Genomic DNA, 27,937 nt, shown 5'->3' on the forward strand with positions numbered 1-27,937 from the left:
TGCATTAAAGGTGTAAAAGTACCTAATAAAGGCTATTTCACCCCCACGAATCAACGTGCTTTGTCACTGTTTTGGGGTAGAGTACGAAGCCTTGGTTATATGTAAAATGTGTTACCACTTTGAGATTCAAGGTTCATTCCCTTGAAAGGCTTGTTGCTCGAGGACGGAACTGGCTCAGTCAATTGTCCAATGAAACGAAACGGTAATAAGCTTTTCTATCAATGTGCCACATTATTCCCGTTGCCCCTGTCCCATTCCATATTTTATAAGACGATGGTAGAGTTATCAGACATTTACCGCATTAAATAAAAACAACAAATCAATAGCATTTTCCACGATATGGTGCAATTATAGCAAACGTTTGCAAATCAACAAAAGCTCATTACAAAGGCCCATCGACACAACTCAAGCAACGCTCGCCCTCTTCTTCCTGCACTTGGGCGGCTCCGGCACGGGCTCGGTAGAGTTCCCGGCCTCCTCGCCAAACGCCCAGCACTGGCCCTCGTAGATGGGCAGGTCGACCGTGTACAGCGGCACCCGGTAGAACTGCGTCACGTAGGCCCTGACCTCGAACCAGAACCGGCTCTCGTACCAGGCCCCGTTGCTGCAGCAGCCGCCCGCCTCCTCCGCGTCGGGGCACTCGGGCCCGCTCAGCTCCAGCCCCGTCTCGCTGTCGAACTCGAAGTCGGACCCGATCACAAACGCGTTGACCAGCGTCGGCCGCGCCGCGATGCCTGCGCTCAGGTCCAGCGCGCCCTCGAAGACGTTGATCCCGAACGCGACGGACAGGTCTGCGTACGGATTGATCTGCAGCGCCACCTGCGTGGACACCTCTGCGCTGCCAGAGGTTTGGGGTTCCCATCCCTCGGCCTTGGTGCCGTTTTCGTCGAGGAGGTCCAGAATGGCAGTGGCGCCCTCGAGTGTCGAATGGTATCCGGTCGTGACGTTAACAGGCCCTTCGGCGGCCAGTTCGACGCCGATGGAGAATGTAGCCCTGGGCCCGATGTCGATAATACCAGGGATGCTAATGGCGGAAATAGAGGCGGACAGTGGGCTCCAACTAATTACATCCAACCCCAAACGGCTATTAATATTGGCCGTCACGTTGAGGTCCAAATCGTACTCGACGTGCAACTGAATCTTGAACTCCTCGAGCTCCATGGCTCCCATATTATAATGCACATGCCCCTCCAGCTCGACGGTGCTGGTAAACGAGGCGCGGTCCGCGCGCAGGTACAGGCCCTCGGTGTCGGCGAGCGTCGTGTCCGACAGGTCCACCTCAAAGGTCTCGCTGGCGATGGGGAGCGGGTCGGACTTGTTCTCGCCGGCGGCCGATCTGGCATTCTTCGCCGCGAGAGCCGAGCTCCGCCCAGCGCCCACCTTTTTCTTCCGGCTAAAGTCGATAACCGCGTCCTCGATCTCGTCCCGGGGGCGACGCTTCTCGGCCGCCGCCGTGATGGTCAGCTTCTCCTCGTCGTGGGTGAGCTCGCCGAGAAGGAACAGGCCGCGCTCGCGATCGCCGCTGCAGGTGCCGGCGCTCTCGCTCATGACGACGACGAACTCGCCCGAGCTGGGCCAGACGGCCCGGACGGCCTGGATGGCGTCGGCGCTGTCAAAGGCCATGACGACGTTGCCGTCGGCGCACTTGACGTCTCGGAGCGAGGGCACGTCCTCCAACACGACAAAGGGCTTCTTGGTCGCGATGCTGACCACGGCCGACGCCGCGTCGTCGAGGCTGTACGGCAGCTTGAGGTTTGTGGAGGGCCCAAAGGCCTTTGCGTCGGAGGCGCGTGGCACCATGGCGGCCAAGCTGGAGCCGATTAGGCTCTGGGCCAGGGTGAGACTCTTGAGAAGCCCCATCTTTTTGGACGCTGTGACGATTGCAAGCAAAAAGAATTCAGTCAAGAATCCACCGTTGTAATTTGCAGGCACGTTCAGGTTGCTAATTAAAGTCCTGTAAAGAGAGTGCACGATTGGAAGGAGCCGGAAGGGGTTGACTTTCGGATCCTTTATATTGGACAAAAACGCGCACACCCTAACTCACTTGGATTTTCTTCTATGACCCGGCCAAGTCCATACATCTCCTACTGTATAACCAAGGTTCATGAGAGATGGTAGAGTAATTAAATGAGAGCCAGTACAGTCTTCCAACCCTATCCTGTCAAACCGTCCCCCGGTCCGGTACGCGTAATCCGGATCTTCAATGGAGCGTATGGGCAACCGCAAAAGCGGGCCAGCCCACTTGGCATGCTGTCGTAAAGAGCCGTTCTGGCCGATTGCCGATTACCCCGTCCCACCGGGATCTCGGCGCCCTATCAGGATCTGCACCGCGCAGTCTTTCCCTGTCAATCTTCTTTTTTCCGGGGGGAGTCTGGTTGCCGTTGTGACAGGCTTTCAGTGTCCCGTGTGGCCAATTTGGCTGCCAGCGCCCTGAATGTTCCCCTGTTCCCCTGCAGGATCCAAGCCTGCATCATTTCCCTTGGTCTTTTGCGCCGGCACCAATTGAAAGAGTGCAGACGTGTTGTGAGAAAACCATAAGGATCAGATTTGATTGGTCAATTGACAGAGCAGTCTCATTGCCAATTTTAAAAAACGTATTCCAAGACGTATAAATCGGTAAATCAGAGCCGCTATTTCAAAAGCCAAGTCCACGTGAAAAAAAAGTCTATGTCGTCATTATTCTCCGAGGAAAACATATCACCAATCCGTTCCACCGACAGTGGAGCGATCCAGACCGTCCGAACGCTTGAGGCCTCGCCTGTTCAACCTAACCGATGTGCTTTCACTTTGACGAAACTGGGTCACCTCGACACGCAAGAACGGGACCACCGCTTCTGAAGAGATGCTCAATGAACTTGAAGTACCAGATCCACCATCAAGACCCATTGTCACGTGAGGTAAGATTGATAGAGGTCGGGAGTGGTCATAAACGCCAAGGTCACAGGCTCTGGGTGTTGACCTGCTTTAATTTCGTGCTTCTTTTGCCGCCTTCAAGATGTAGAGCAATGGCCCTCTTGTGATTTGGAAACGGCATGATGTCATCAATCAAACTCCCAATCAAAACATCAAATCAGGCGTTGTTATCTGCTGGAAAATGATGAGCACTTGGAACAAATTGAGTTGCTGCTGCACCTGAGACTGACAGCATGGCAAAGAGATCTAGTTCTAGGCCAAACCATGCACTCGACTACAGCCAAAGTCCTGGACAAGGCGCTCTATTACCCGAGGTCTATCACATTCACTTGCAACTTTTGAGCAGGTGCAATTTCCTCTGCTGTTGGGAGGCGTCTATAGGTTAATACTTGATCGGAAGGAGGTATCGGATTTACTCTATCGTATTTACTCTATCGTATTTACTCCCGGCTGTGACCTGCAAAGTGTAATGCATCTCGTTGAAAAGCAGAAACACAAATGTTTTACTTGCTGGACAAGGGCATCCATCTCAATCGCAGCCACGCTTCTATTTTGGTCTCCATGGCTGAATCGGCAACGTCGCCAGAGACCCGGGCATTGCCGGCTGGCAAAGCTAGTCAAAGTAAACTAGGAAAAAATTGCAATTTATACAATCACCCCTGAACTGGCCTTGTATATTTTATCCTGTTGGAAGCTCGATCCAGTGATAATGGCCCACCAAAATAAGTGCAGTACTTGATCAGGTGCCGGATTTTATCGGCGCGCCAACGTATACAGGATCCAATCGGTGGAGTCAAATTCTCTTCCGATTAATATAACGAATCAGGTATTGGTACCAAACAGAAATAACATTTATTTGCCATCCTTGATAAGCCTTGCACAAGACTAGAGTTTAATGTTTGGCGGCTCAAAGACATTGGGTGACGATTGACAAATATATCGTAAAAGATGTCTTGCAATACAATCAAAACTCGGTTGCAAATTCACCCTTGTCACTCATCCTCCATATCCTCGGGCAAAAGAAACGCTAGTCCCTTCTTTCATTCGCTGTCGGGCTATTCGCAACTCTTGGAACCGGAAACGGCGCTAAAAGAAAACTTGATGATTAGCAACAGAAAAAAGACCCTTGAACCTCTCGTTGATGCCGAAGGGTCGGGGAACAAAAAAAGAAGGGACAGGATGTGTCATCGTACAGATACAACCACTCAAACAGGACTTCCTGACCGCCAGTAGCACAGTTCCTAACCAGCTTTTCGAGTTGTTCTGCGCATATGTCATCATCAAGAGTCTGGTTGCCGTTGCCCCTCCACTGGATGTAAAATTCGGAGGGTTCCATGGACGAGTCGAGCTTGAAGCAATGTCGTTTGTAGGCGTCTTTGGCTGCAAAGAAACCAGCAATCCCCCCTTCTTTGCATTGGCTTTTTATGGTTTCCAGGACAATGTCTTCGTCCTGCACCTGCCATCGCAAGTGTTCATGATTGACGCAGTATGCTTCGACCGAGTCTGCTTGGACCGAGTCTGCTTGGACCGCCGCCAACGTCGACGCCATGACTGATAGGATTTTGACCAATTGCATATTGAGTGTGGTTTTCTTTTTCAAAAAGTCGAGATTATGGGGCGGAGGCTGTGCCAAGTAGGAATGGTGGTAAATGACGAAAGTTGGTTGATGTTTGGAGATTTAACACAAGTTAAAGGTTGGGTTGGGGAGGTGGCCTTTATGGTATAATTATGCTGCCGCAACCGTAAGAATTGAATAGTCGGTAAGATGTGTTCTTTGACCGAGAAGGTCAGTCCTGTACTGGTCCGAAATTGTAAAAGCCACCGACAAAAGTAGGGCCGCCAAATTACTACATGATCGCCACGTCAACAGCATCAGTCTTGTACAAGCCAGCCGAGTTGTGCAAGAAGCAAAAGTCCGAAAACCCCCCTAAAAGGGTCAAAAGTGGCTTGATTTGACGACCTAAATCCCTAAACCCAATCACATTTTGCTGCTGGCCAAGAAGAAGAAAAGGTTCAAGCGGCAGGAATGCAAAAGTCCTGGGAAGCAATCTGGCATCACCAGCTGTGACGATGGAACACTATACTTTGTCAATGGATGCTCGACTTGGCTTCACGTTAACCTGCATTGGCCAAGAAAGATGGGCCGCATTGAATGGCCTCCAAGATCTTTTGGCCAGTTTCTTGACATGGTCATCCAGTACTGTCGTGTAACAAAAACGTTCCAATGGTTATTACATTACCACTACCAGCACCATCTATTCCACCGCCTGCTCCACCACTTGTTCCACCGCCTATTCCACTGCATATTCCACCGCACATTCCACCGCGCCACCACGCATACTGCTTGCTGTGTTTGAAAGACTCAACTCATCTCTGGGCATCTTTGGTGGCAGAAGCCCAGCCTGTCGTGTCATATCTATCGATGCCTTGTTTCGTTTTTTGTGATGGTAAGCTTTTGTGCGGTGTCGGCCGCGGCATAATCTGAGACTCAAAGCCTCCATCATTGACGCATATCAAACCCACTCTTGTAAGCGGGCACCAGCACTGTAAAAGAGCCTCTGTAGACGTGGAGCTGGAGTAGCTAGGTAGGTACCTAGCTAGGTACCCAGGTAGGTAGTCTTGTAAGTTGTGCAGGAGTTGCTTGGTGGGGACCACACGACATGACTACAAATCGAGCATGACACCTGGCTCTTTAAACCATCAACTCGTTTTCCATAATGTCCATATCAACATTGCTGTAATTGAGAATGTCACTTGCATTGTATACATATACATCCCCTTTCCACTTCCCGGTGGGAAGCAATATCAACTCTCGGCACCGAGCGTACTAACAATGGAGCTGTATATTCATGTACACATCAAACCCGGACTTTGTTTTCTTGCACCCTTTGTTGGCTCTGCTCGTCAGGGTCATCTTCGCCTTCACTATCCAGCGAGCAAAACTTTTTATTGCTGCCTTTAAATCAAAAGTGAGCGCCTAGGTTGAAGCTGCAGACTCTTCTCAAGTCGCTTTCACAACATTATAATATAATCATACAAACACTCCTTGAAACAAGCCCAGCCACTTTTAACAATTTTCACCCAACCATCAAAAGCCTCTTCTTTCTCCAAAAAAGAAAATGAAGGTCCTCGCCATCTTCACCGTCTTTTCTTTGGCCAGCGCCGCCGCCGCCGCCTCTGTCGCCCAGCCTGACACAGCCCCAAAACTTGCTCGCAGGAATTTGCAATCGTATTACCGTTGTTACAGGTTTTGCAAGTGGATGAAAGCCTGCGGTTGGCGCAGCGAGGAAACCGATTGCCATGAGTCATGCCAGCATCTCTTAGGCCTACGCAAGGAATATCACTAGGACCACAACAGGTTGCTACAGATGTTAGCGGCGGAGAAGTCGGAAATGGACACCACCAACGCTCTTGTGGGAGGCTAAAATATCGTTTTGAGAATGGCTTGGGGGGTTCTGGGTTTGTAATTTTATTTCGGGTTTCTGGATTGATCCCTAGTCCAGCAACCTTTGTTTATAGGCGAGGTTTGAGTTGAAACGTAATAGAGCAGAAATGTAAAAACTAGATAGTTTTGTTATACATTATCGGCATGTCCCGTCTTGTGAAATTGGACATGAGCACTGAACTGAGCTGGCAACACCTTCGGTAGTGTCGGCGATCAGTGATAATACCGGCATCCATCATCCCGTCAGCCAGGACCCGAGTCCAAACCTTTCTAGGACTTACTTTGGAAGCCAATCAAGATATGCCCAGTATCCCCCATGCCGGTGATGGGGTATCTATCTACCAAAGACTTGGAGCAGTCCATTGTCCTGCACAGTCCCTCGGCGTTGCTTTCATCCACTTGCCCTTCGACCCCTGTTGCAATCATAGGCTCGCCATTCTTCAGCTATTTCAATCCGCGAGAGAAGACAACAGCTCCGACCCATCTGAACTGACCTAAAAGGGCCACCGGTTCCACAACTTGGAGAGCCAAACCGCCAAAGAGACGCCGTGTGCAACCACCACCGTCGCCTATCTGCCCTGGATGGAAGGAGCACACACATACACAAAAGCGGCGCCTCATTGCCGAGAAATCATCCCCCGACGGAGTGTCTCTCAGTATCCTTTAGAACTGGTTGCCACTCAGCGACTCGCCCGCTACTGGATCCAAAGTCCCGCCACGTAGCAAGAACTACAGCTGCGGCCAAGGAAACATGCAAATCACTGACATCAAGCCTATGCCAGATAATACGATGAGCACTTGTGCTTGTTCACCTAGTTCTCCAAGCGCGGTCCATCGCCTGTAAGTATAACGACAAAGTTGCAACAGAGTCTAGTAATTCTGCATCCGTCGGAATCGCCGGATTGGCGACTCGCCAAGCCAGAATATTTCAAGGCCCCAGCCTAAAGCACGACTCATAAATTTATAATCTTGTATCATAATACGACTACTGTAATAGCTTACACAGTTTTCATCAAGGTTCACCCCAAAGTTATATTATAAGGCTTGTCTTTGTATTTTCACGTTAAAAGGTTGATTCGGACAACACCCATATGATTGGGCATGCTAGAGTCTGTGCGCTTTTTTACTTGTTCGCCTTTTGATCTCATTTTTTTACTTTGCTGCATGTTCTATTCTTCGAGCATTACCCTCGCTTTTATAATAATGAAAATACTGCAAACTCTCATAGTACGAGAGCCTCTCCGAGTTTCAATTAGACTGAACAGTCTACAACAAATAAGCAAATGTCTTTCTGTATACAAAACAAAGTTTCCGTCCGCCTGCGGCACCAACCTCGTCCTGGGACCTATCTGGTCCGCATTGTCACAGGTAGCCCCTACGCTTGACTGTACAGCCGCTGCTAGTCTGGAAGACTTTACTCTGCACTGAATTTTACCCCCGCCTCATACCCTCAGCTCACAAGAGTAAGACGGGTAGAGCGGCAGGCGGATTGGTGCGTCTTGCAAAGGGCCGACAAGCTGATTCAGCTCCATCGACCCAAGCGTCTTCAGATATGCTTCAGCCCTGAGCAACGCATAACTTCTTGGGTGATCGACCCTCGGCGGAAGTGCCCATGGTTCGCCAGGTTGCCGACGGACATACAGGCAACCACAAGACCTCCACGCCGAGATTTCGTATTACCGCAGCGTAGGGGAGCCGCAGAGTCCGTTGGCATTCCCACGCCTGGCTCCCCTCCTTTGACCACGAGGGGAGTCTCGATCAAGACCTATCCGACGACCTGGCCGCGGCGGTTGAAGATGTGGAGATTGTCAATCACTACAATACCGGGATCGGGGCACGCACGGGTCTTCCAGGGCCTTTTCCCCGAGGGCATGTGTGGGGAGTGGTCAAAGCCCTTTTTCTCCCCATGACCCAGCTCTCCACTCGTCGGCGCGTCTACGCCGAAACCCACATGTTCATCCATGATAATGAGAGGTATTTTGACGATTATATGGTCCACGAGACCCACAAACCTCCTCGTCGATTGCCCGGCCCCGGAACAGCGGAGCTTCGAAAGCTATGGCTTCTACGACCCAAGCCCACAATGATACGTGGGTGGAACCCTCCCTGCTAATATTTGTCCCCTCAGCCTGTTACAAAGGAATTCGAATCAAATAGCCAAAACGCCCCTAGTTGGAGTTTAAAGTGGAATAGCGAGAGGGTGGTGTGGAAGCAGCGCTTCACCAACATCCGCTTCGTCGGCAAGATGATGTACTGGAGCAGAGCAAGGACAAGGCTGCGATTCCAGGGAGCTTGTCAACAACTCTCCCCAAGGTGTAGGAGACATGTTTCTACAAGGTCATCATTCCTCACGTCATCAACAACTGGGCTTCCCTCTGAATCCAGACAACTCCGGGTACCACTACATGTCTTTACGCGATAATGCGGCGAAAAGGCTGACATGGAGGGGGTCGTTTGAGCACTGGAACTCCGAGGGCATTGAGTTGCACTTGGACAGGGCTTCTGTTGACAAGGCCGGCCGCTCCGCTGCGAGTCGCACGACTTTATCCGAGAAAAGATCGCCAAGGGCGTGCGTGGGTCTACGAATATCCAGTTGTCGGATCGGGATTTGCATATCATTATGAGGAGCGATGTATATCAAAAAATGCTAAATTGGACCACCGTTGATCTTTTTAGCAATTTACTGCTAGGGGTTAGAGACTGAGGAAATCTCCGTACCCTCTTTTGGCAACAAAAGCTCCGAATCATCAGCAAACGTGACAAATCCCCCAAGGGCAATGCATGGATGTTGCATTGACGGTAATGCCCGGCTGCCTCCCGCTTGCGGGATAAACCCGGCACCACTGACTTGAAGTATTTCACACGCCTTCGGTTCTTGACAATAAAGAGGCTGGCTGATGTCCGTGCAATGTATGGATTCTGCAGCTATCCAGGCGCAAGATCATTTAATCAACTAGCACGACAGTATACAAGCATTTTTTAATTGTAAATCTTATTCACTGTTTTCAAATTCCAAGTACCCGATATCAAATATCTTTTAATCACAATGCATTTTATATTCCCCCTGGTTGTAGCCGCCCTCGCTCGCGCGGCTATCACAGCTCCGGCTCAACCTGAGTATGCCAATATTTTGGCGCGTGCAAGTATTGGCAGGTTTGAGGGTAAATTTTCATTCTTTGCAGTCCAAGATGCTTTTCCGAAAGCGTGACTAGCTATAAGCAAGGTCTTTGGGAGATTAACTGTCCCTAGTGAAGAAGACATAAAAACTAACACTTTCCTTCTCTCCCAACAAAGATAATAGTCGCCAAGACCAGCACTCTTTAAGCAACAGTCAATTGGACGAGGGACTTGGCCAAATAGCAAAAGCTGCCTCGACACACGATGCACATTCGAACCCAATAAACACCGGGGCCCCGAGACGAGAACAAGAAGCCTCGCCTGCCGATCAGCTGGTGTGGGGACGATTCACGGCGGGCAACATTGCACGAAAGTCAAGAGGTCGTGCCCTGGTGGGGGGTCTCGCCATCCAGGCCAGACATCGCGCGCAGAAGCGATTCTCCATCCCACCAAAGGAACCAGAAGAAGCGACCGGGGAGCGTGTCTACAGGCCGAATCCGACGGCTGGGCAAAACCCGCGGCGGACACAAGGGCGGGTCCCAATGCACAGAACGATGGATCAGCAGCGCGAGTCCCTCCGCCGAGGCCCCTACGCAGGACACCAGCGCGATGCGCAAACATCGAGAGAGCAAGATGCCGGGCAGTCGCGGCCGCAGAAGCGGGGTTCGACGACGGCCCCGCAGCCCTTTGGCTATGGCGATCTCCAAATGTCACGCTCCCAGTTCGAACGTGGAGCGGCGGTTGTCGCAGACATAAACAAGCAGTGGGAAAAAGAAACACGGCCGATGGAAATTGCCAGGCTTGCTCAGGTGGCGGCTCAAGAAAAGGCCGATTGCGAAAAGGAAGCCAGGAGACGGGCAAAAAAGGACAGGTTTGGTCGCGCTTTCCGCGCCTGTATAGGGAAGAAGGACCGTCACGCGCGAGAGCAGTCTCACCCAAACGTATGATTAAGTGGAGAAGTAATAGTAAAGAGACCATATTATATATATAAAATAAATAAAAACGTTTGTATGCCATAAATATTAGTAAATATACACTCACTAAGTAATTGACAATTATTGCTATTTAGTTAAAAGCATATTTTAAATTTTGGCATTATGTGGCAACGTGGATTTGTGCAACACTGGCCAGATTCTAACCCCGGCTACTTTTCCTATTTTCACAGCTACCCATTTTTCATAGCAACAACCTTATTTAACTTAATTTAATATACTATGTAGTATTCTGGCTTGAAACCCCGAATTTGATAGACGATGTATTTCGTGCGGCAGGAATTATAGCCCTGGATTCACCAATCACTGGACACGTCCATTGAAGCCCAAATTGCAGCGACTAAGACGTACATTTTATTTTAATACTGGCCCGGACCTGTTATTTTTAACCCAAAAAAAGACTAATTTTGCATTAACTCTATTATTAACAAATTATAGTTAATAAGGCCGGATTTCTTTACCATCCATTAACTTTTTATCAAAAAAGAGAGCATTTCCAAACAAACCAAGTACAAAAACCACTTCACGTCCCAACATAAATTTTGGGATTCGTTTATTAAAAATCTGTAACTTTCAATACCTTTTATTTTTTATATTCTATCACCAAACCATCCCCTATATTGTCCGATCGCAGTACATCATGAAATTCACATTCTTTGTCGCTTCGGCTACTTTCACCAACATGGTCATTCCCGTGTTAGCAGCGGGGGGCTGGCGTCTTTCCAAGGAGCAGCCGATTGAGGCATGCGGCGTTGACTATTATAAACAGGAGGGAAGTGCTCGAATATCGCTAGGCCGAGACGAATGCAACCCCCCCTACAGGTTATATCTGCATGACAACAGCTTCAAACATGAATTTCGTTTCAACGAACGCTGCCAGCTACAGCCTGTTCCTCCGAGCACTAAATGGGTCCCTCCCCCGTTCACCTACAGTTACATACTTTCCGTTAGGGGGGAATGGCGCAGTGGTTAAGCGCCATGGCTGTTACTTGAGTAACGTAGGTTCGAATCCTGCTCCCTCCACCTCCTCCCCGCTTACCCGTGGCAAGGATAACCCGGCTGGCTATCGACAACAACCACCCGCCTGTGCCGTCGAGCCCACACTTGTTGGGAACTTCGTCTCCATGGCTACAAACGACCGACAGCTCCGCTGTTTGGACACAGGCCCCTCTCGATGAAGAGCCGTCAACTGCCGTCAGACGAATCCTCCGTGCGCCTGAAGGCACGGGGTCGCGTCAGTGAACAAACCTGTAAGCAGGACCGGGCACGAACCCGGTCAGGCTCGATTCGCTTCTATGCCCTTGTTTTCCGCTGTGTAAATAGAGAAAATAGAAAGCGCGCCGAGATACCCCTCGGGAGGTTGCTAACGGCCGGCTAATGAGCCGGGCCGAGCCCGGCGTTAAATAATACTACTACTACTACTACTACTACTACATACTTTCCGTTACACTTGCATCCCCACAAGGCTCTGCACCGGAAATCAAGTTTTAAGCCATACCAAGACCCGATGCGGCGGCACACAAGGACCTATAGTCATGGACCTATTTAAACCCACGGGCCTGTGGCTTAGTCACACGTTGTCGGGGTTGTAATTTCATATTTCATTTTAATGTGATAAAATACCAATCCCCCGGTTGAAAAGATTGCGGGCTTTTGGGCTGTTGGCCCGCGGGCTTTCAAATAAACCTTTCGGGCCGCCGTGGGTGGGTGGCGGAATGCCTTGGGCCGACTTCCAGATAGTCAAAAACACGGGCAACAATATATTAAACAAGGCCTCTCTGGCTTTATTATTATAGAGTGTAGACTGGGTGATGTTAAACTACTGCAAGGCCTGCCAAAACCCGAAAATAAACACACCTCGGCCCGGCTCATCAACCCACGGGCTTTGCGCGGGGGGCTCGGGGCGGCCCATAGGCGTTTTGGCGGGTTTTGGGGGTCCGCGGGTTGCGGACTGAACCCAGATTGGGTAGCCCATGGGTTTTATATGATAAATTAAAAAGGGAAATTAACCAAGGTAGATTGGAACCAACCGGCACTTTCTATTTATACATGTGTCAATCAAGTACAAAGTAGTCTCATCTCCTGCAAGTCCAGGCTCCTCACTTGCAGGGTCAGCACCATTCCGCATTCAAACTCTTCTGAGAAATGCATTGTCAGGTGCTCGCAGGCTTCCTTGTCTCATCTTTATTCAGAACCGACGCCTACGCAGTCGTCCCCACGGGCTTGAACTGCGTGTAAAAGTAGAAAGAAAGAAAGAAAAAAACCCCCATTTACTTGAACGACACTGTCAGGTCAGCGTACTTGCCATTCCAGTTCTCCACCTTGGCCCACTCAGGAGCGGCACCTTGCCTCCTCTCAACGGCCGACTTGACCATCGGGTCCTCAGCAATCGTCCTCCACCCCAGCTGGCCCGGCACAAAGGTATGCGCAAGCACCCGGCCGGCACTTCTCTTCCCCTCCGCCGCGGCCTTGTCGTCGGCAGCCTCCTGCACCTGCCGCATGGCGTCCGTCAGCTGCGGGCCGGACGCCAGGGGGAATTTGAACAGGCGTGTTTGGTCCGCCTCTTTGCTCAAAACGTTTGAGCGCGTGGAGAGCACGGGGTGGTCGACGGCAGGGCCGAGTCCGCCGCGCTGGAGGAAGGGCGCGGCCAGATCGGCATCTCCGTCCGTGAGCATGGGGCTGTCGCTGACGTCGCGGCTGTTTAGGGAGGCGGCGGCCGGTACATCGTATTCCGTGGTCGGCAGGGCGGAGATTAGCGGCAGAGCGCCCAAGACTGCCCAGAGGAAAAATTTGATTTTTTGTTTTTTTTTAATGTTGAAGAAAACGAATGTGAATGCGCAGATAGAACGAGTGACTGTAAGCTATGCGCAACGAATTAAAAGTGCTAAACGAAAGTGGTGTGCGACGAAAATTGCGGTAGTAGAGAGGAGGAAAGGGTGAAGAAAAAAAAAAGAAAAAAAAGAAGGAAAAGTGCCACCAATGAATAGTTGGCCACGCCGGCAAAAAAAAAAAAAAAAAACCCTATCTGAAACCTTTATCATGACATATCTCCGCATTGGTTAGTTCGTAATGCACATCAAAGTTTGACAAGGTGATCGGCGCTTGCTGTATTTTTAGTAGCTGTCAGTAATGCATCAGGTCGGCATTGAAAACCTGTAGATGATCACTATACACTGACTAGCCAGAGGCAAGGATCAACCTTTGAAGCATGCACCCAAAAGACAATCCTTTAGAACAGCTAAGTAGTCCAAATTGGCTAAGGGTTTTTTTTTCTCCGTGTATGAATGCCGCCATGCATGCCCGCGCCAGCCTCATCTCCATGATTCATATTTGCCACATGCTCGCTCATTCAAGCTGCATGTTTACAAAACCTCCAGGCAAAGTTTAGGGCACAACTGGGGAAATATTGACAGGTTCTAGGGTTGTGCAGCTAACGTCCAACCTCCAAGGATACTGTGGTTTACTGTAGTAGGCGCACAGAAACAATGACTAGTCCCAAGGAACAAATGAGCTTTGGGGTCCAGGCCATGGCGCTCCTGAAAGGCATGTGGTGAATGAATGGGTCGAGAGGGGCAAGCGTATAGGTCTTGAAACAAGTGGGCAGAATCAACAGAGAAGAGCTCTATTCGTACGATTCGTGACAATCAGACATTACCGATAAGAAAAGAGGCTTGTTCAGAAAACAAAAAACAAACGCAGAGTGTGTCGCGGTAATGTATCAGTCACGTCCATCTATGAATGCCACCAGTCTCATTTGGTGCTGGCAGCAAGCTTACAAGGCATTGCGCGTGGCCTCCCAATCGAAAGAGAGAAAACCCCCAAAAAAGAAAATCCGAAAGCCCACGCGCAGCAGCAACAGCCCGGGATAAATAGCATAGCAGAGAGCACAAGCAAAAAGGCGCCCCTACGTTCCACCACCCCCGTTACCATCACCCACCACGGTCAGCCTCCCCAGCCCATTCCGTCGGTAGCATCTCGACCCTGATCTCTAGCTGCTTGGTTGACATGGCCGAGTCCGGCAATCCAGGCGAAGCTGAAAGTATGGCGTGGAGCATCTTGTAGTTTGATGGCTCAATCACATCTGTGACGACATGGACAAGACGCCTGATGGCAGGATTGCGCGAAATCAAAGCCATGCTGCCTGAGGGTACAGACGACAGGGAAAGATACAAAGCAGGTTTTGCAATTTATGTTATACCCGTTTTATAATAGTACGGGGCTGGATCCCGTGAACGTACCAGCGTCCAGCGCCAGCCTCGCACAGAACCTGTACTAGCCTGTGCCTGACAGCCGTATAAAAGCCCAGGCCCCGGGGGTTGACAGGAACCAGCAAATAGTTCTCTATACCCAAGACAGACCGAAGCAGGTGTCGCAACCTTTCGAGTGAGATTGAGGGAATCCAGTCTCTAACATAGTCCTCAGTCGCGAGTTTGTCTCCTGCAACGTATCCGTCAAGGAGAAGAGAAAAGCAATTGTAGAGGGCCGACGGTGATAGATCCTGCCAGGGCTGCCGGTTGAGACAAGAAACGCCATCATCAAGTTTTCATCCCGTCTAACCGAGGTTGGGTCGATTAGTTGTTCGAGCTCATGAGGAGGTGGGCAAAGCTGACTGTGTGTGAAGATGTCGAGAGATTCCATATCATATCCCCGAGATGCAGCTACAACACAGGCTTTGCAAAAGTCCGTCTCATTCATCAGTGGAGGGTTGGCTTCCTTCGCCACCAACCATCGGATTAATTCGCCAAATATTTGTCGGTTTGAATTAACAGCGTGTTCCTGACCCAAAAGCCAAAAGAGCGCTGATACCACAAAGGAGGGGTCTTTTTCTTTATGATGATTGACAAGGGCAACGAAAGTAGCCAATCCGGAGCCATCGCAAAGAGTGATGGGGTACGAGCCTCGGAGCGTCTCCCAAACATCTTCGCCACTGCTCAACGCTCCAGCATCCAGCAGATAGGCAGTGTTACGTGGAAGGCCATCGTCTAGCGCCGACTCCAAAGGCGCTCTGCCCTGACTATTCTTCGTCTCGAGTTTGCATCCATTCGCAAGCAACAGCTTCTCTGTATTTATTCGAGTCTCCTCAAAAGGGATAGGTAACGGTTTCAGGTGACCTTCCATATCGTATATTCTCGGCGCGTCGCGCTCAGCGGTGAGGTCGATTGCCTGCGAGATGTAGCGAAGACTGGGATGTAAGTGAGTTTTCTGCCGTCTCAGATACGCTGGCGCCCATTCCGATAAGCCTGCAAGCCTCGTGAAACAACTCTTCGCGCAGGGCGTACTCTAGAGCCGTCCCATTCGATGTAGGCTCGTCCTTGTCAACGCCATGTTCTAGCAGCCAGGCCGTCGTTGTGTCCAGATGGCCATTTATCACGGCCCTAAAAAAGGCGTGAGGCCATCTTCATCCTCTTGACAGAGCTGGTCGAGGTTGCTGCAAAAGCCCGCAGCATCGAGGTGGTCTAAAAGTCTCATGTCTCCAAATCCTGCCGCCATATGGAACCAATGTCCATTTGACAAGGCGTTCGGGTTAAAGCCGACGTCGAGAAATCGTTTCAGTGCTTCCAAATTTCCCAGAGATGCGGCGACATGCAAAGGGCTTCGGAACATGAAATTGCAGCTGGGGTGTTCGGAATCCGAGTCGTCACCGTCTGCTACATCAGAACAATCCTGGATCGGGCCGTCGTAGTTTGCAAGGTTGAAATTATCCAACAGTTCCAATAAGCTCAGCTGGTGCAATTGCCACGGCGACTACAAACTGCCATTAGGGCGAAAATAAAGGTGGTCCTTGGGGAGGACTGCTTTTGGGGCGCTTTGGGGCACGCCTGTCTTCTTTGTCCAGCGACGGATCCGTTGGTTCACGGGGCGGACCGAGACAGGTCGGTATCGACCAGCCCAGTCGAGCGCTGCCTCGGGATGGTTGATGCCGGGTTTGGCAGTTAAAAGTTTCGATTTCCCGATCAGTTGATTCGGCGATTTCTCGTCGGCCGGATCCAAGATTGCCGACCAGGCCTTGCGTCGATGAGCTTGTCGATGACCTTGAGACCTAGCTCACCATGGCAGACCAGCTCACCGAATCGGTACAGCCGATTCGGGCATGCTCAAATCCTTCCATCGCGCGGCAGACTGGTACAGGCAAGGATTTACGGTGTTGTATGTTGTGCGGCACACAAGTGAGTAGGTCAAAGGCGTTGAGGGCGTTCGACTTGTCAAAAAATCGGCGCGCCACCATGTAACTGGCTATGATTTGCGGCGATTGGACTTGAGCTCAAAAAGTGGTGTGGCTACATAGCCGGCAATGTGCATTAGCAGCTCCACCGGGAGTGTGTCCAGCGATGTGATCGCCATTGAACGTCGGGCCCCGGAGGGATTGACGACACGTGCCTCTGTCGGCGATTTGTCGCGTACGTGATGCCAAAACGAGCCAGTCCTGCTGGCTCAGTTCCGCTGGTTCTCTTGGCCGATTGAGGCAACTTTTGGGCATGTCCTTAGGCCCCAGACTTGCCAATGTAGGTAGGTATCTACCTAGGTACCTACCTAGTCTAGGTAAACAACTGCCTGTAGCGGTGAACAAATTCGCAAATTACATCCCGTGACCTTGCTGAACGTAAGGACGGTCGCAGATCCCTTCCCACCCTGTCAACTTTGCATTGAGAGAGACCGAGCGAAACGAACCAATTCGGGTGGTCATCTCGGCGCCAATCGATTCGCAAGCGCAACCATGGACACATGGTACAAGAAGTATCCTATATTTTTGTACATGGTTGTTTTGCTGCTACGAGCTAGATATTAGTTCTAGTTGTAGATCATGGCAGAAAAGAAACCCGCCTAAAAGCTGTTGCTTCCCTTACTCAAACAGCTACTGCTACTACCGTCTGACACTTCGCCATCATCGTCACCACCGCTAGCCTTGACATCCGCTCCAGCCCATTCCATCGGCAGCATCTCAACCTTGAGGCTTCCGGCCTCATCCTCCCACACCCGGACAGTCTTTCTCAGACTGCCGGCCATGATCCTCCTCGACTCGTCCGCACTTTTCTGCTCCACCCTCCAGAGCCGAGCAGGCCGAAATTCCATTTCATCGACAGTCCCCGAGAGCAAAACTTGCAGACACTCCGCTACAGTCATGTCCCACACGGCCTTCCAGTTGTTCTCTGGGTCATGGTCATCAAAATACGAGAGCTCCACATCCATATCGTCATCGTATTCGGGATCACCTCCAGGCTCGTAGTCCCAGTCGTCAGCCGGAATGACGTGCTCCGCGAGCGACGGGTGCCACAGAAGCCGCACGGCAATGGGGAGCACCCTTCTTGCCACGACTTGGCCGTCATGGTGCGCCCCGAAAATCAGATTCTGAGGCCTCCTCAAGGCTGCGACCAGAATGAACTCCAGCGGGACCTTGCCCTCGTCGTCGCACTCCGCCGGGTCTGCCCCGTGCTGGATCAACAAGCACATGATCCTCAAGTAAGAGTTTGCCAGTTGTATGTCGCCGGCGTCGCTCTGCGTGCGTGGCTTTTCGTCGAGAAGTACGGCCAGCTTTATTGCGGTGTAGTGGAGGAGTCGCCGTCCAAATTCGCCATGCCGTTGCAGCAGGTCAGGCGACGCCCACAAAATGGAATGCAAGGTTTTGTAGCATCCTGCCGTTATTACTGTGTGTATTTGTATTTGCTCCTCTCCCCACTCGTCCAATCCATGATACCCGCAAGTCCCGAATACTTCGGCGCCGTGTTGTATGAGCGTGCAATAAATGGGAGCGAGTTCGTCGTATGTCCATAAATCATTGTTGCAGCAAATTCCTCCCGAGAGCTCATTGAAGAAGCCGGTGGGGCAGGTCTTGGGACATTCTTTAAACTCGTCATAGTCATCGTCATCGCCATCGTCATCGTCATCGTCGACGTCAACTTCATCGTTGCTCGCCAACTCCTGCTGGCCATTTGACGCCATTACACCAGTCCTGCAAATTAGGTGCACAAGCCTGTGAATGACCGCCGTGTCAGGCACCAGGTATCTCTCGGAACCCTTAGTACACATTACCATATGTAACCTGCAGATTGCAGATTGAAGCAATTGTGCCAGTTGGCCAGGCTCTAGGGAACCGATCCAGTCTTCAGCATAGTCGAGGAAGCGAAGCAACGTCTGGCCTGACGTGAAAGCTAGTCGTTCCGAACTCCACCCGTCAATGAGGGAGCCGAGACATTTGACGAGGGTTGGCGGTTTCATTTCTTTCCATGGATGGCTGCTAAGGTCAAGGGCACATATCAAAGCGGCTCTCCCTTCATGCCCCGTGCCTGTCAAAGACAGAGATTGGATTAATTCCTCAAAGTCATTTACAGGTAGACCCATTTGACTGCGTGAAAGGATTTCGGCCGAGTTGAAGTCGACGGATGCAGCCAGTAGGTAAAGCTTGTTGAACTCGATGGTCTCGCCAGGCAACTGCAGCCGGTGGGGATTGGCGCCTTTGGCAACGATCCATCTAATTGCTTCGCGACAGGTTTCCCGGTTTCCCCAGATCCTTGGGGGCTTAGTGCTCAGCAGCCAGTAAAGTACCTTGTCCGGAAAAGAAGCATCTTCAGCTCTGAGATGGTCCACAATGACAAGTAGAGTCGCCAGGCCGGACCCGTCAGGCGAGGTGAAATGTTCGGCCTCTTCAAATGCTTCCCAAACGCCATTAGCGTCAATCGAGGCCCCAGCTGCCAGAAGGTAGGCCACGGTTTGGGGGAGGCAGTTTTGAGTGGCTAAGCCGACTGTGGTTAGGCCAGTTAGCGGGTCTCGGCAGTCGACTTTGCAGCCCTTGTCAATCAGCTTCTTGACGGTGTCCACCCGGGCCTGTTCGGAGGGGTCGGGGACTCGGGTGCGATGCTGGGAGTCTACCAGAGGCTGAGAACTCGGCTTTTCACCGAACCGAGCTGCCCCGTAAACGCGCATTCGACGACACGCCTGGTGTAGCGAAGAGGGTACATCGCAAGTTGCGATCTGAGTGACGGAGGCACCCATGTCAATAAGTCTGCAAGCCTCGTAAAAGCACTCATATCGCAAAGTTAGTGCCAGTACTGAACAATCCATGCCGGTCCTCCCGTTAGTTTTCATCGCGGGTGTATCGATATCCACACCGTGTGCGAGAAGCCAGGCGGCGGATGTGTCAAGGTGGCCGTTGATGATAGCCCAATGCAGAGGTGTGAGGCCAACGCGATCCGTTCGAACGAGCACCTCAGGGTCGCTGCAGAAACCCGAGTCTGCGAGGTGGTCCAGCAACTTGACGTCTCCAAATCCTGCCGCAGCATGAAAGGCCGAGATGGTGGGGCCCTGTCCGCTGTGTTTCAAGATTCGGTAAACATCCGAGCCGTAAGAGATGAGCATTTTGGCAGCCTCGAACTCTCCGTGGCAGATGGCAGTATGCAAAGGGGTCCACCTTGGCAGCCTTGTTTCCGGATCTGGCACTACACTGTATTGTGGTAAGCCAGCAGACCAGGGTTTCAGGTCTGTGCATTGGCAGTGCCCTTCTGCTAAGGCGTTCGGATCGAACCCGACATCGAGTAACCGCTTCATCGCCTCCAGGTTACCCAAGGATGCGGCAACGTGTAGCGGGCTTCTAAAGCCGCGGATGGAACGAGCATAATATATAGCCATATTGTAAGATTCGTATTCGTCGACGTCAGTCTTCGGTCTGCCTCCGTAGGAATCTTGATGTTTTTGGCAGAGGAAGTTATCTGCCACTTCCAGAAGGCGTATTTGATGCGGCTCCCAACGTTGCCTCAACCTGCCGCTGGGCTCAAAGTAAATGTAATCTTCGGGTATGATCGCCTTGCTGGGCCTCAGACATCGCTTCTTCTCCCAGCAGCTGGTGAATTTTGATGTAGGGCGCACTGGGACAGACCTATGCCGGCCCGGAAAGGCCTTGACGCTGACATAGCTCGGGAAAAACCTTGCCTCGATTTCGAAAGTTTCCATGTCGGGTAGAGTGGAGCGGTCGTGGTATGACGATACATTTCGACGCAGATCACCTACGAGACCTGCGTTGATAAATTTGTCGAGGATTCTGATACCAAGCTCGCCCATGCTGACGAAATCACCGATCGATACGCATGGTGCAGATAGCAAAAAGTCCATCCATTGGAGTGCAAGTCGGTACAAATTCGGGTTCAAAACATCGTACGTCTTGCGGCACACACGCACAAGCGAGTTGAGCCGGGCATAGCATCTGAAGGCGGCAATCTCCTCATCGGTGGCCGCTGCCCGTTCCCATCCCAACGGGCCCGAGCCATGGAAATGATCAAATATACGCTCAAGTTCGTGGAGTGGTGCTGTCAAATAGCCAGCAATTTGTAGGAGCAACTCCGCTGGAAGTGAATCCAGCGATCTAGGCGCCATTGGCGCGCTTGAAAGATTGACGACAGTCGCTTCCATGAGCAATTCGTTGCGTTCGTAATGCAGAGCCCAGAATATGGGCGACAAAAGTTGTCATTGTGTTGGCTCGCTTTTGAACCCAAAATCGAGACCGGAGTTGGGAAACAAGCGGCTCCATTCCCTGGTTTATTTGCCGAAGGTACGTAGAGATCTCGGTAAAACCAGCTACACATGCCTGGAAAGCTGGCGAGGCACGTTTGCCAGTTGTATCACGTGATCCGACCACTTATGCGCATGGTCGCAAACCCCCGCTCGTCCAATGCTGTCCACTTTTAATTAGATTTCACACAGTGCCTGCTTTGCTGCATAGGTACTGACTGCCCTCGATCCTATTCCCCTTCCCCGTCGCCTCAACTGTAATTCATCGCTGGGCCCAAGTCAACCTTCTCGGTCCCCTCCAGCCCGGGAAGCCACGCCGCCTTGCTGAGGCAAAAGTACTCAGCCGTCGGCCTGAGATCCGCCTTGTCCGCATCACTACCATCCAAGCACCCGACCGGCACGATCAGAAAGCCGGGAAACTTGCTGCTGTCACCCCTGACGGGAGATCCGCAGTTGGCGCAAAACGCCCGCCCGACCGTGTTTCCCGAGTCGGTCGCCTTGTCTGAGTAGGTACGCATCATCGACTCTGGGTCATTGTATTCGACTTTCTGTTTTTTTAGGTTGATTTATTATTCCCTATCAAGTTAGAACCATAGGACGAAGCGAGCCGACGGGCTTGGGTGGTTTGGGTTAGGGTTCGGGGTGGGATGGTGGTGTGGGCTGGGACAACTTGCGTCGGCGGCAAAGGTCGCGAACGAAGCCACGACGGACCCGAGTGACTTTTGGCAGTTGGTACAGTAACATAGGTTGGCCGATAGGGCTGGGCCGTGGATCTTGAGCGTGATTTTGCCGCAGAGGCATGAACCTGTGCGTTGCTCGATCATTGTTTGTTTGTGGAAAAAAAAATGGTTGAGCCCGTGGGTGAGTGAATTGTAGACAGCTTGTCGGTGAGACAGCAAAGACGTCCTATGGAATTTACTTGTGATGTGCGGGTGAGGTTCCTGTCTGTATTACAGCAGATTCGGGAAGGATCATCTTGTGCTACCCCTGTGGGTCTCCCCGCTCCCTCGCAGACTGCCAACGGGAATAACATCCGTTTTGTTGAGGATCTCATTTGTCAGCTTTTATTAGGTAGGTACCGCTAGTTACACAGCCCCTGATATTCTCTCATCAAATCGGGGCTCGGATCGTATCGAGAGGGATCGTCTTGATGAGCCAATCTCTTTGTATCCAACCCACTCCGCTCCTTTGCTAGAATTGAGGCTCAGTGACAAGGCTGAAACAGGGCGTACAGGTTTGAGTCAAGAAGATTGTTTGGTTTGCTATTAGATTATAAGCTGTATATGTGGAATCGCCGGGGCCTGCAGGCGAATCCCATGCACCCCATCCACGTCGTTGTCAAAGTACCACCCGAGCTACCCAGCAGAGCACCAACTGGTCTTCGTAATACCTTCTGCTCTCAGATGTTTGAAGGTTTCCAACCTCTTAAAGCCACAACCCGAAGACCCCTCATTTGACAGTCCCATGTTGACACATGTCTAGTACACGTACGGCAGGATCTTGTACTTGACAGCCTTCTTGTACTTCTCCCAGTCCTCGCCATACTTCTCGGAGCAGGCCACATCGTCCCGGCCCTCGCGGTGGATAAGCAGGACCGCAAAGTAGACGACGTAAAGGTAGGTAAAGAGCATACCCCAGCCGCGGGCTGCGCCCTGGATGACCTGGCGGCCGTCAACCATGGTCGCGCCGGCCTCGGCGACGGCGCTGCCGGCAGGGAGGATCATGTAACCGGCGATACCGGTCGGCAGGCTGAAGGGTGACGCCTGCAGCCAATCGCCAAAGTAGTTGATGTGGCGAGACATGCCCCACCAGCCAGCGGTGAGCAGGCGAGTACCGCGCTTGGTCTGGATGTATGACAGGTTCTTGACGCTAGGGTGGTTGGGGTCCCGACGGAAAAGGTTCTTTTGCGAGTTGGAAGAGCGGAAGATGTACAGACCGGTGGCGAACACGGCGCTGACGATGGCCAGACCTGCGGGACCGAGTGTGACTGGGTACGTGGACAGGTAGCGGGTCTGCGTGGAGTAAAGGAAGGGCAGCCATGCGATATCGCCAAAAGTAAGCATAAAGCCCAGGCCGTCGGTAGTAATGTCCATCATGGTCAGGATACCCGTCTCCATGTACTGGCCTTCGAGCACGTAGTAAGCCTGCACAGCTGTCGTGAACAGGATGCTGTCGGAAACAAAACCATAGTTGCGGTACTGCTTGGCAATGTTGGCGCAGTTGAGCAGGATCCAGCCCGTCAAGCCTGGGCGCATCTCGAGGAAGGTCTTGACATCGATCTCGCCGAAAAAGGGCCACGTGACGCGAGGGTTGAGCTCACGGCCGATGTAGAAGTCGTAGATCACGTTGCCAGTGTGGCCACCCTGGGCAAGCTCGCGCAGTTCGGGGTTGCCGGGCTTGACAGAGAAGCTCTTTGCGTAGACCCAAATGGAGATGGCGTAAGCCAGGAGGATGTTGGTTGTCAACAGCTGCAGGTAGTTGTCGGTCATGAACTTCCAAACAACAAAGTCGGCGCCTTGGAGGTACGTTCCGAAAGCGCAGGCAATGAGTTGAACGACAGAGGCATTGAAGGCTGTGGTCGGGTCAGAGTTAGCAAACAAAGCATCTAGCGGACGTGTATGTCTTGGCATTGTGCGTTGGAATGCGATTCGTACCATTGAATCGGTAGGTGAGGGGACGACCCGAATCCCTCAACTTGGTCCCGACCACCTCCTGCGCCGGCATGACACGGTGGAGGACAAGGCTCAGGAAGTAGTAGGCAAACGTCCAAAAGGTAACCTCCCAGCTGACAAAGCCACGGACGCCATTCTCGGGCCACGGAATCTCGGACTTGAGCTTGGCCCACGTGAGGTCGCGGGGACTCAGCAGCGCCGGCGCCGGGCAACCCGAGACGTCATTGCAGCCAAAGAACAAGGTCCACAAAAGCACCGGGAGACCGAAGACGATGGCGGTCGCGCCGGGACTGTCGAACGTCAGCAAATAGCACTGCCAAATATCGGGGCGTTTGATCGCTTTCAATCGATTCACTGACGTCGCAGTCGCAGGTAGGTGCACTTACGGTCCAAAGAACTCGTACTTGGTTCTGACTGCTAAAGCCATGACTGCCGTCTGATATTACACGGTCGCAAACGATTAAATTCGCGACTGTGACTGTCTATGAAACAGAAAAAATCGATGTCTCTTTAGTTTCTGTTTTCGTTTGCGTCACCAAAAAATTGCAGATCGCCGTTGAGTTTTAGTAGCTCTGCAGGACAGGTGCCCACTTGGTCTGTGCGCAAGCTTCAAAAGGTCAAACTCCAAATCCCCATCAAATGCGCGGAACCCGAGCCCACAGATGAGCTCACAAACAGCAAGCGTAAATCGATTGTCCAATCATACATTCGGACTCCAATGAGAAAAATGGTATTTCGCTAGCTAACCCCCAAAGTCAAACCAAAACCGATATCCAAAAAAAAACATCCCATCCGGCTTCCAGCTATCCGGGAGCGACGAGTCCCCACTCATCGAAAATTCTACCAGTAGCACCTTGTCAAACTTCTGCTGCCCGCGCGGTTGGGAGCAAAAGGATCTAGAATCCCTGCAACGGTTGATCGGAATGGCATTTTGACAGATGGCCTGATTCTAATCGCTGATTTCCAGGTCAGGGTTTACAGGTTTGTCATCATGGGCGATAACCGCCAAGTTGCATCGCGGGCGATTTAGCGGAAGACGTCTTTTTTTGCTTTTTATGCGTTCATAAAAGAACACCTATTTAGCTTCAGGTTTTACACCGGTTTATTGGCACGATTTTTGATTCAATTGTTCCTCATGGTGACCTAAATTATTACGGTTCATGTCAGAAATGTTTCGCCATCGAGCCAAATTTCGACCGGACTTGTCTTAGGTACTTCCCTTCATGCCCCACACCGACTACCCGCGGATTCCGTAGGTGGACGTTGCTGTGGTACCTGGAATTAAAACGGCTGCCAGCTGAAGCTGCTGACAAACTGTGGCTTGCGCGCCACATGACGCCACGCCAAGCTATAATGACGTCTTTTGTTTAATTGGCGTCATTGACGACCTCAGCTGTGGAACACATCAGAAGTTTCAAGGACTACACACGACGGTGTAATCACATTTTAGAATGCCAGCGTTGGGTACTAAGTTTTACAAGGAGTGTATTGATTCAACTAGAATCTGTCTAATTAGGGGGGGGTGGTAACTATGCTCTCTCCAGGCAATCCATATCATGCATCGTACATGTCAAACTGAGAAAAATGAAAACGTCAACGCGCAACGCAAATGATGAAAAAATGACCTTCAATGCTAGACTGAAAAGTCATAAGTCGTAGAGGGTATCAGAAAAAGGCAAGGGGTAAAATTATCGCTCCAGCATAGATGTGAAGCATTCTCCTCCGCAGTATCTCTCGCTCACTCAGAGCCGCCACTAATGTCTCATCTTCGAGTCGAGAGTGCATGATATCTTGTCCAGGCGTCTTGATTGCCTGCTGCTGCACTCGAATCACTTTCATGGGAAAGACCCATTTAGACTGTGCTGGCAGTGGTGGCGTGGTTGCCGTGGCGCTTGTCAACGTAGGCGGCATCACCGCGGCGGGCAAAGAAACCCTCGGCGGCAGTGTTGATGGCAGTGAAGAAGAAGGCCAGGAAGCTGAAGGCCATGACCGAGTGCTTGTGGCCACAGAGGTTGTCGCCGTCGTTGTTGATGCCGGTGAAAGGGCGCGAGACGCGGCAGTTGTTGGCGGCCCAGTCGTCAGTGTTGACAACAAAGGCGGCGAGCCAGAGGTAGCTGAAGACCAGGTTGACGGGCATGAGCCTGCCGCGGTTTCCATGGTCGCCGCGAGACAGGAAGAGGACGACCGGGTAGACAATCACCGTCAGGACGGCAACGACCAGAGTGTAGACGAGGTGGCGGCCGCCATCGTAGCCAAAGACGGTGCGCTCAGTGTGGACAAAGTAGGCAGTGATACCCATAACAATGGCGGCAGCCACCCAAGTGAGGGCGGCGCTGCCCATGAGACCCAAGCCGAGAATTGCCATTGTGTCTGGTGTGCTGATTAAAGATTTGTTTGTGGAAGTTGTGGCTTTGTTTGATGGAGAGATGGAGCAGATATCGAGAGCTCGAAGATCGTTCCAAGTTTTGTTGATCGATGGGGTTGGCTGTAATTAAAGTAGTGGATTGAGGCTGTTACTCGGCGAGTTTGTTTGGGTATCTCTGGACTGGAATGCTTTTGATTGTTTGGTGATGGGAGAGTGAAGGTGAGGTCAGTTATTTGGGGGTGAACCGTCGGCCTAGATATAGGTTGACGGGAAGGGCGAGACACATGTGTCACTTAGCAATCACAAAAAAACCGGAAAAGTCGGGAAAGTGCTGATATCACACCAGCGTCAAGGTTTCTGGCTTAGCCAGAGCTTCCGTGACGACAAGACCTCGCGGGTGAGCAAGCAAGCACGGGCGGGGCCTGGGGGGTGCGGCGGCATGGGCAAGCTGCAAACGAGACCGCCCTTACAGCATTTTCGATAGTTACATGCCCGACTCTTCCGCATCAAACCCAAACCCCAGGCCGAAAAAAAAGTAAACCAGCGCCCAGTATTGCCAATTGGGAACCTCTATGACAAACAGCGGACGGGCCGTGAAAGACGCAGGTGTGACATCAACAGGGCGCTTGCTACAGATTGGGGTTAGTCGAGACGATCGATGATGCTACGATCGAAGTTGATGGCCAGCAAAACGACGTAGGTCCCTACCATCCCGGTCGCTACAAGTACCGGCATAATTGCGTCCCATTGGACGGCTGATCAGCAGCACCCTTCGCTTGCTTCCCAAGGTTCCGACGATCAGACCTGCCAAGGGAGTGGCAGGTGCAAGGGAATTTCTGGCCGCCCCGTTAATTGCAGAGACGACTGTCCAATTGAGCTCAAACTTTGACGTTGAATGATGCCCTTTCTACGTGTCTTTGCATTCGACCATGATGATAAATGCACTTCGAAGGTAAGAAATATAGATGATGACTGACTGATAAACGGTCTGTTCTCAAGTGGTACCACAATCGCAATCGATGCAGAGATTTTTTTTTTGCGTGCGAAGCCGGAGCAAAAAAAATTGATGATGGGCTAGATGGAACAAAAAAGAAAGCCTTGGGCCGCTAGTTTGATGCACGCTTCCGGGACTCTTTAGGTGTCTTGTGGTCAACGAATTAAGGTCGCCCCACATCAAAGTGGAATGACGGAGTACGTCAATGAAAATTTTGTACAATGTCCATCAAAATCCATCATTCGCGGCCGAAGTTTCCATTTTTCTTTTTCTTCTTCTCTGTCAAAATAGGAAAGGTAAGGTAGCCTGGGTAGGGGCAAGTCCGTTAGGCTAGACGCGGTTCAAACCGTAACCACAGGATTGGGAAGTCGACCCGCCGGGAAGTCTAGAACCTGCACATCATTTCGGTCGTGTATTTGTGTGTCTTTCTATTCCAGCGGGGGAGGAAAGAGGAAAAATACCCTGTGTCATCCAAGGACTTGGCCTACACACAGGCTACCCGACCGATCCGGAAGGGGGAAAGAGACACAGGAAGCAAAATCCCAGATTCATTTTCTCCCTTGCTCAACTTAACCTTTCTGGTGGCTCTTTTGCGACCGAACTTGAGCCCGTTCTTTTTTTCAGGGCATTGTTCAGGTCATGTTACCGACGAACTTGTTTTTTTTTTCGGAAGGGTCTTAGGTAATGGATTGACCAAGACATGAGACGACAAGCGCGCTGCTTGTTGCCGCCATGTCCGTCATGAATGTACCGGTACCAAGGCAGACAGCGACGCAAGAAGCAATCGTGAAAAAAAAAAAAATCTACTCAAGGCCTTTTTACTTCGTAGCGCTTTGGTCGCCTGGGTCTAGTCTCACGATCGCTACTTGAGGAGCTACCCCAGAAAGATCGACGAACTAGTGTAGACGAACAGTCCACTGAGTCCAGGTTCTTGGCTGTTGT

The 27,937-nt window shown here is 51.4% G+C and overlaps 13 protein-coding genes and 1 pseudogene across 14 annotated transcripts; 4 read left to right on the forward strand and 10 right to left on the reverse strand.

Annotated features, from left to right (window-relative positions):
- Positions 1 to 184: 184 nt before the first annotated feature.
- On the reverse strand, positions 185 to 1,944 carry MGG_08528 (uncharacterized protein). The gene has a single exon (XM_003715984.1). It carries the CDS (start codon positions 1,858 to 1,860, stop codon positions 406 to 408), a length of 1,455 nt encoding a protein of 484 aa, XP_003716032.1. The 5' UTR covers positions 1,861 to 1,944; the 3' UTR covers positions 185 to 405.
- Positions 1,945 to 3,968: 2,024 nt separating this feature from the next.
- Positions 3,969 to 4,462, reverse strand: MGG_08529 (uncharacterized protein; the record flags this gene model as incomplete). The annotated part of the gene is made up of 2 exons (XM_003715985.1): positions 3,969 to 3,999; positions 4,107 to 4,462. The coding sequence occupies 2 exons, from the start codon at positions 4,460 to 4,462 to the stop codon at positions 3,969 to 3,971; spliced, it is 387 nt and encodes a 128-aa protein (XP_003716033.1).
- A 1,794-nt stretch (positions 4,463 to 6,256) lies between these two features.
- MGG_17032 (uncharacterized protein) lies at positions 6,257 to 6,979 on the reverse strand (the record flags this gene model as incomplete). Its single annotated transcript, XM_003715986.1, has 4 exons — positions 6,257 to 6,334; positions 6,494 to 6,543; positions 6,640 to 6,771; positions 6,853 to 6,979. 4 exons carry the CDS (start codon positions 6,977 to 6,979, stop codon positions 6,257 to 6,259), a joined length of 387 nt encoding a protein of 128 aa, XP_003716034.1.
- Positions 6,980 to 8,264: 1,285 nt separating this feature from the next.
- MGG_15361 (uncharacterized protein) lies at positions 8,265 to 9,055 on the forward strand (the record flags this gene model as incomplete). The annotated part of the gene is made up of 3 exons (XM_003715987.1): positions 8,265 to 8,448; positions 8,744 to 8,931; positions 9,035 to 9,055. 3 exons carry the CDS (start codon positions 8,265 to 8,267, stop codon positions 9,053 to 9,055), a joined length of 393 nt encoding a protein of 130 aa, XP_003716035.1.
- A 349-nt stretch (positions 9,056 to 9,404) lies between these two features.
- MGG_08531 (uncharacterized protein) lies at positions 9,405 to 10,422 on the forward strand (the record flags this gene model as incomplete). Its single annotated transcript, XM_003715988.1, has 2 exons — positions 9,405 to 9,475; positions 9,660 to 10,422. The coding sequence occupies 2 exons, from the start codon at positions 9,405 to 9,407 to the stop codon at positions 10,420 to 10,422; spliced, it is 834 nt and encodes a 277-aa protein (XP_003716036.1).
- A 996-nt stretch (positions 10,423 to 11,418) lies between these two features.
- On the forward strand, positions 11,419 to 11,490 carry MGG_20181 (annotated as a pseudogene). The gene has a single exon. The product of its transcript is annotated as a tRNA-OTHER (tRNA).
- Positions 11,491 to 12,073: 583 nt separating this feature from the next.
- Positions 12,074 to 12,442, reverse strand: MGG_17033 (uncharacterized protein; the record flags this gene model as incomplete). The annotated part of the gene is made up of 2 exons (XM_003715989.1): positions 12,074 to 12,249; positions 12,325 to 12,442. 2 exons carry the CDS (start codon positions 12,440 to 12,442, stop codon positions 12,074 to 12,076), a joined length of 294 nt encoding a protein of 97 aa, XP_003716037.1.
- Positions 12,443 to 12,731: 289 nt separating this feature from the next.
- MGG_08532 (uncharacterized protein) lies at positions 12,732 to 13,142 on the reverse strand (the record flags this gene model as incomplete). Its single annotated transcript, XM_003715990.1, has 1 exon — positions 12,732 to 13,142. One exon carries the CDS (start codon positions 13,140 to 13,142, stop codon positions 12,738 to 12,740), a length of 405 nt encoding a protein of 134 aa, XP_003716038.1. The 3' UTR covers positions 12,732 to 12,737.
- A 1,018-nt stretch (positions 13,143 to 14,160) lies between these two features.
- Positions 14,161 to 14,720, reverse strand: MGG_15360 (uncharacterized protein). Its single transcript, XM_003715991.1, has one exon. It carries the CDS (start codon positions 14,601 to 14,603, stop codon positions 14,397 to 14,399), a length of 207 nt encoding a protein of 68 aa, XP_003716039.1. The 5' UTR covers positions 14,604 to 14,720; the 3' UTR covers positions 14,161 to 14,396.
- A 577-nt stretch (positions 14,721 to 15,297) lies between these two features.
- Positions 15,298 to 15,453, forward strand: MGG_17034 (uncharacterized protein; the record flags this gene model as incomplete). Its single annotated transcript, XM_003715992.1, has 1 exon — positions 15,298 to 15,453. One exon carries the CDS (start codon positions 15,298 to 15,300, stop codon positions 15,451 to 15,453), a length of 156 nt encoding a protein of 51 aa, XP_003716040.1.
- Positions 15,454 to 17,289: 1,836 nt separating this feature from the next.
- Positions 17,290 to 20,829, reverse strand: MGG_08533 (uncharacterized protein; the record flags this gene model as incomplete). Its single annotated transcript, XM_003715993.1, has 1 exon — positions 17,290 to 20,829. One exon carries the CDS (start codon positions 20,827 to 20,829, stop codon positions 17,290 to 17,292), a length of 3,540 nt encoding a protein of 1,179 aa, XP_003716041.1.
- Positions 20,830 to 21,215: 386 nt separating this feature from the next.
- Positions 21,216 to 21,788, reverse strand: MGG_13985 (uncharacterized protein; the record flags this gene model as incomplete). Its single annotated transcript, XM_003715994.1, has 2 exons — positions 21,216 to 21,508; positions 21,632 to 21,788. The coding sequence occupies 2 exons, from the start codon at positions 21,786 to 21,788 to the stop codon at positions 21,216 to 21,218; spliced, it is 450 nt and encodes a 149-aa protein (XP_003716042.1).
- A 243-nt stretch (positions 21,789 to 22,031) lies between these two features.
- On the reverse strand, positions 22,032 to 24,208 carry MGG_13986 (Delta(14)-sterol reductase). Its single transcript, XM_003715995.1, has 3 exons — positions 24,023 to 24,208; positions 23,619 to 23,926; positions 22,032 to 23,536 (listed from the first exon to the last, which is right to left on the reverse strand). Exons 1-3 carry the CDS (start codon positions 24,061 to 24,063, stop codon positions 22,443 to 22,445), a joined length of 1,443 nt encoding a protein of 480 aa, XP_003716043.1. The 5' UTR covers positions 24,064 to 24,208; the 3' UTR covers positions 22,032 to 22,442.
- Positions 24,209 to 25,042: 834 nt separating this feature from the next.
- MGG_08535 (uncharacterized protein) lies at positions 25,043 to 26,330 on the reverse strand. The gene has a single exon (XM_003715996.1). It carries the CDS (start codon positions 25,999 to 26,001, stop codon positions 25,489 to 25,491), a length of 513 nt encoding a protein of 170 aa, XP_003716044.1. The 5' UTR covers positions 26,002 to 26,330; the 3' UTR covers positions 25,043 to 25,488.
- Positions 26,331 to 27,937: the final 1,607 nt, after the last annotated feature.

This window comes from Pyricularia oryzae, chromosome 4, assembly GCF_000002495.2.
Source record: "Pyricularia oryzae 70-15 chromosome 4, whole genome shotgun sequence".
Classification (NCBI taxonomy): domain Eukaryota; kingdom Fungi; phylum Ascomycota; class Sordariomycetes; order Magnaporthales; family Pyriculariaceae; genus Pyricularia; species Pyricularia oryzae.

Excerpts from the sequence above, each read along its gene's own strand:
- MGG_08528 (XM_003715984.1), bottom strand. The coding sequence starts at position 1,860 with ATGGGGCTTCTCAAGAGTCTCACCCTGGCCCAGAGCCTAATCGGCTCC.
- MGG_15360 (XM_003715991.1), bottom strand. The coding sequence starts at position 14,603 with ATGGCTTTGATTTCGCGCAATCCTGCCATCAGGCGTCTTGTCCATGTC.
- MGG_13986 (XM_003715995.1), bottom strand. The coding sequence starts at position 24,063 with ATGGCTTTAGCAGTCAGAACCAAGTACGAGTTCTTTGGACC. Across the intron at positions 23,927-24,022 it reads AAGTACGAGTTCTTTGGACC|TCCCGGCGCGACCGCCATCG; the intron begins GTAAGTGCACCT and ends GACGTTCGACAG. Across the intron at positions 23,537-23,618 it reads CCTCACCTACCGATTCAATG|CCTTCAATGCCTCTGTCGTT; the intron begins GTACGAATCGCA and ends ACCCGACCACAG.
- MGG_08535 (XM_003715996.1), bottom strand. The coding sequence starts at position 26,001 with ATGGCAATTCTCGGCTTGGGTCTCATGGGCAGCGCCGCCCTCACTTGG.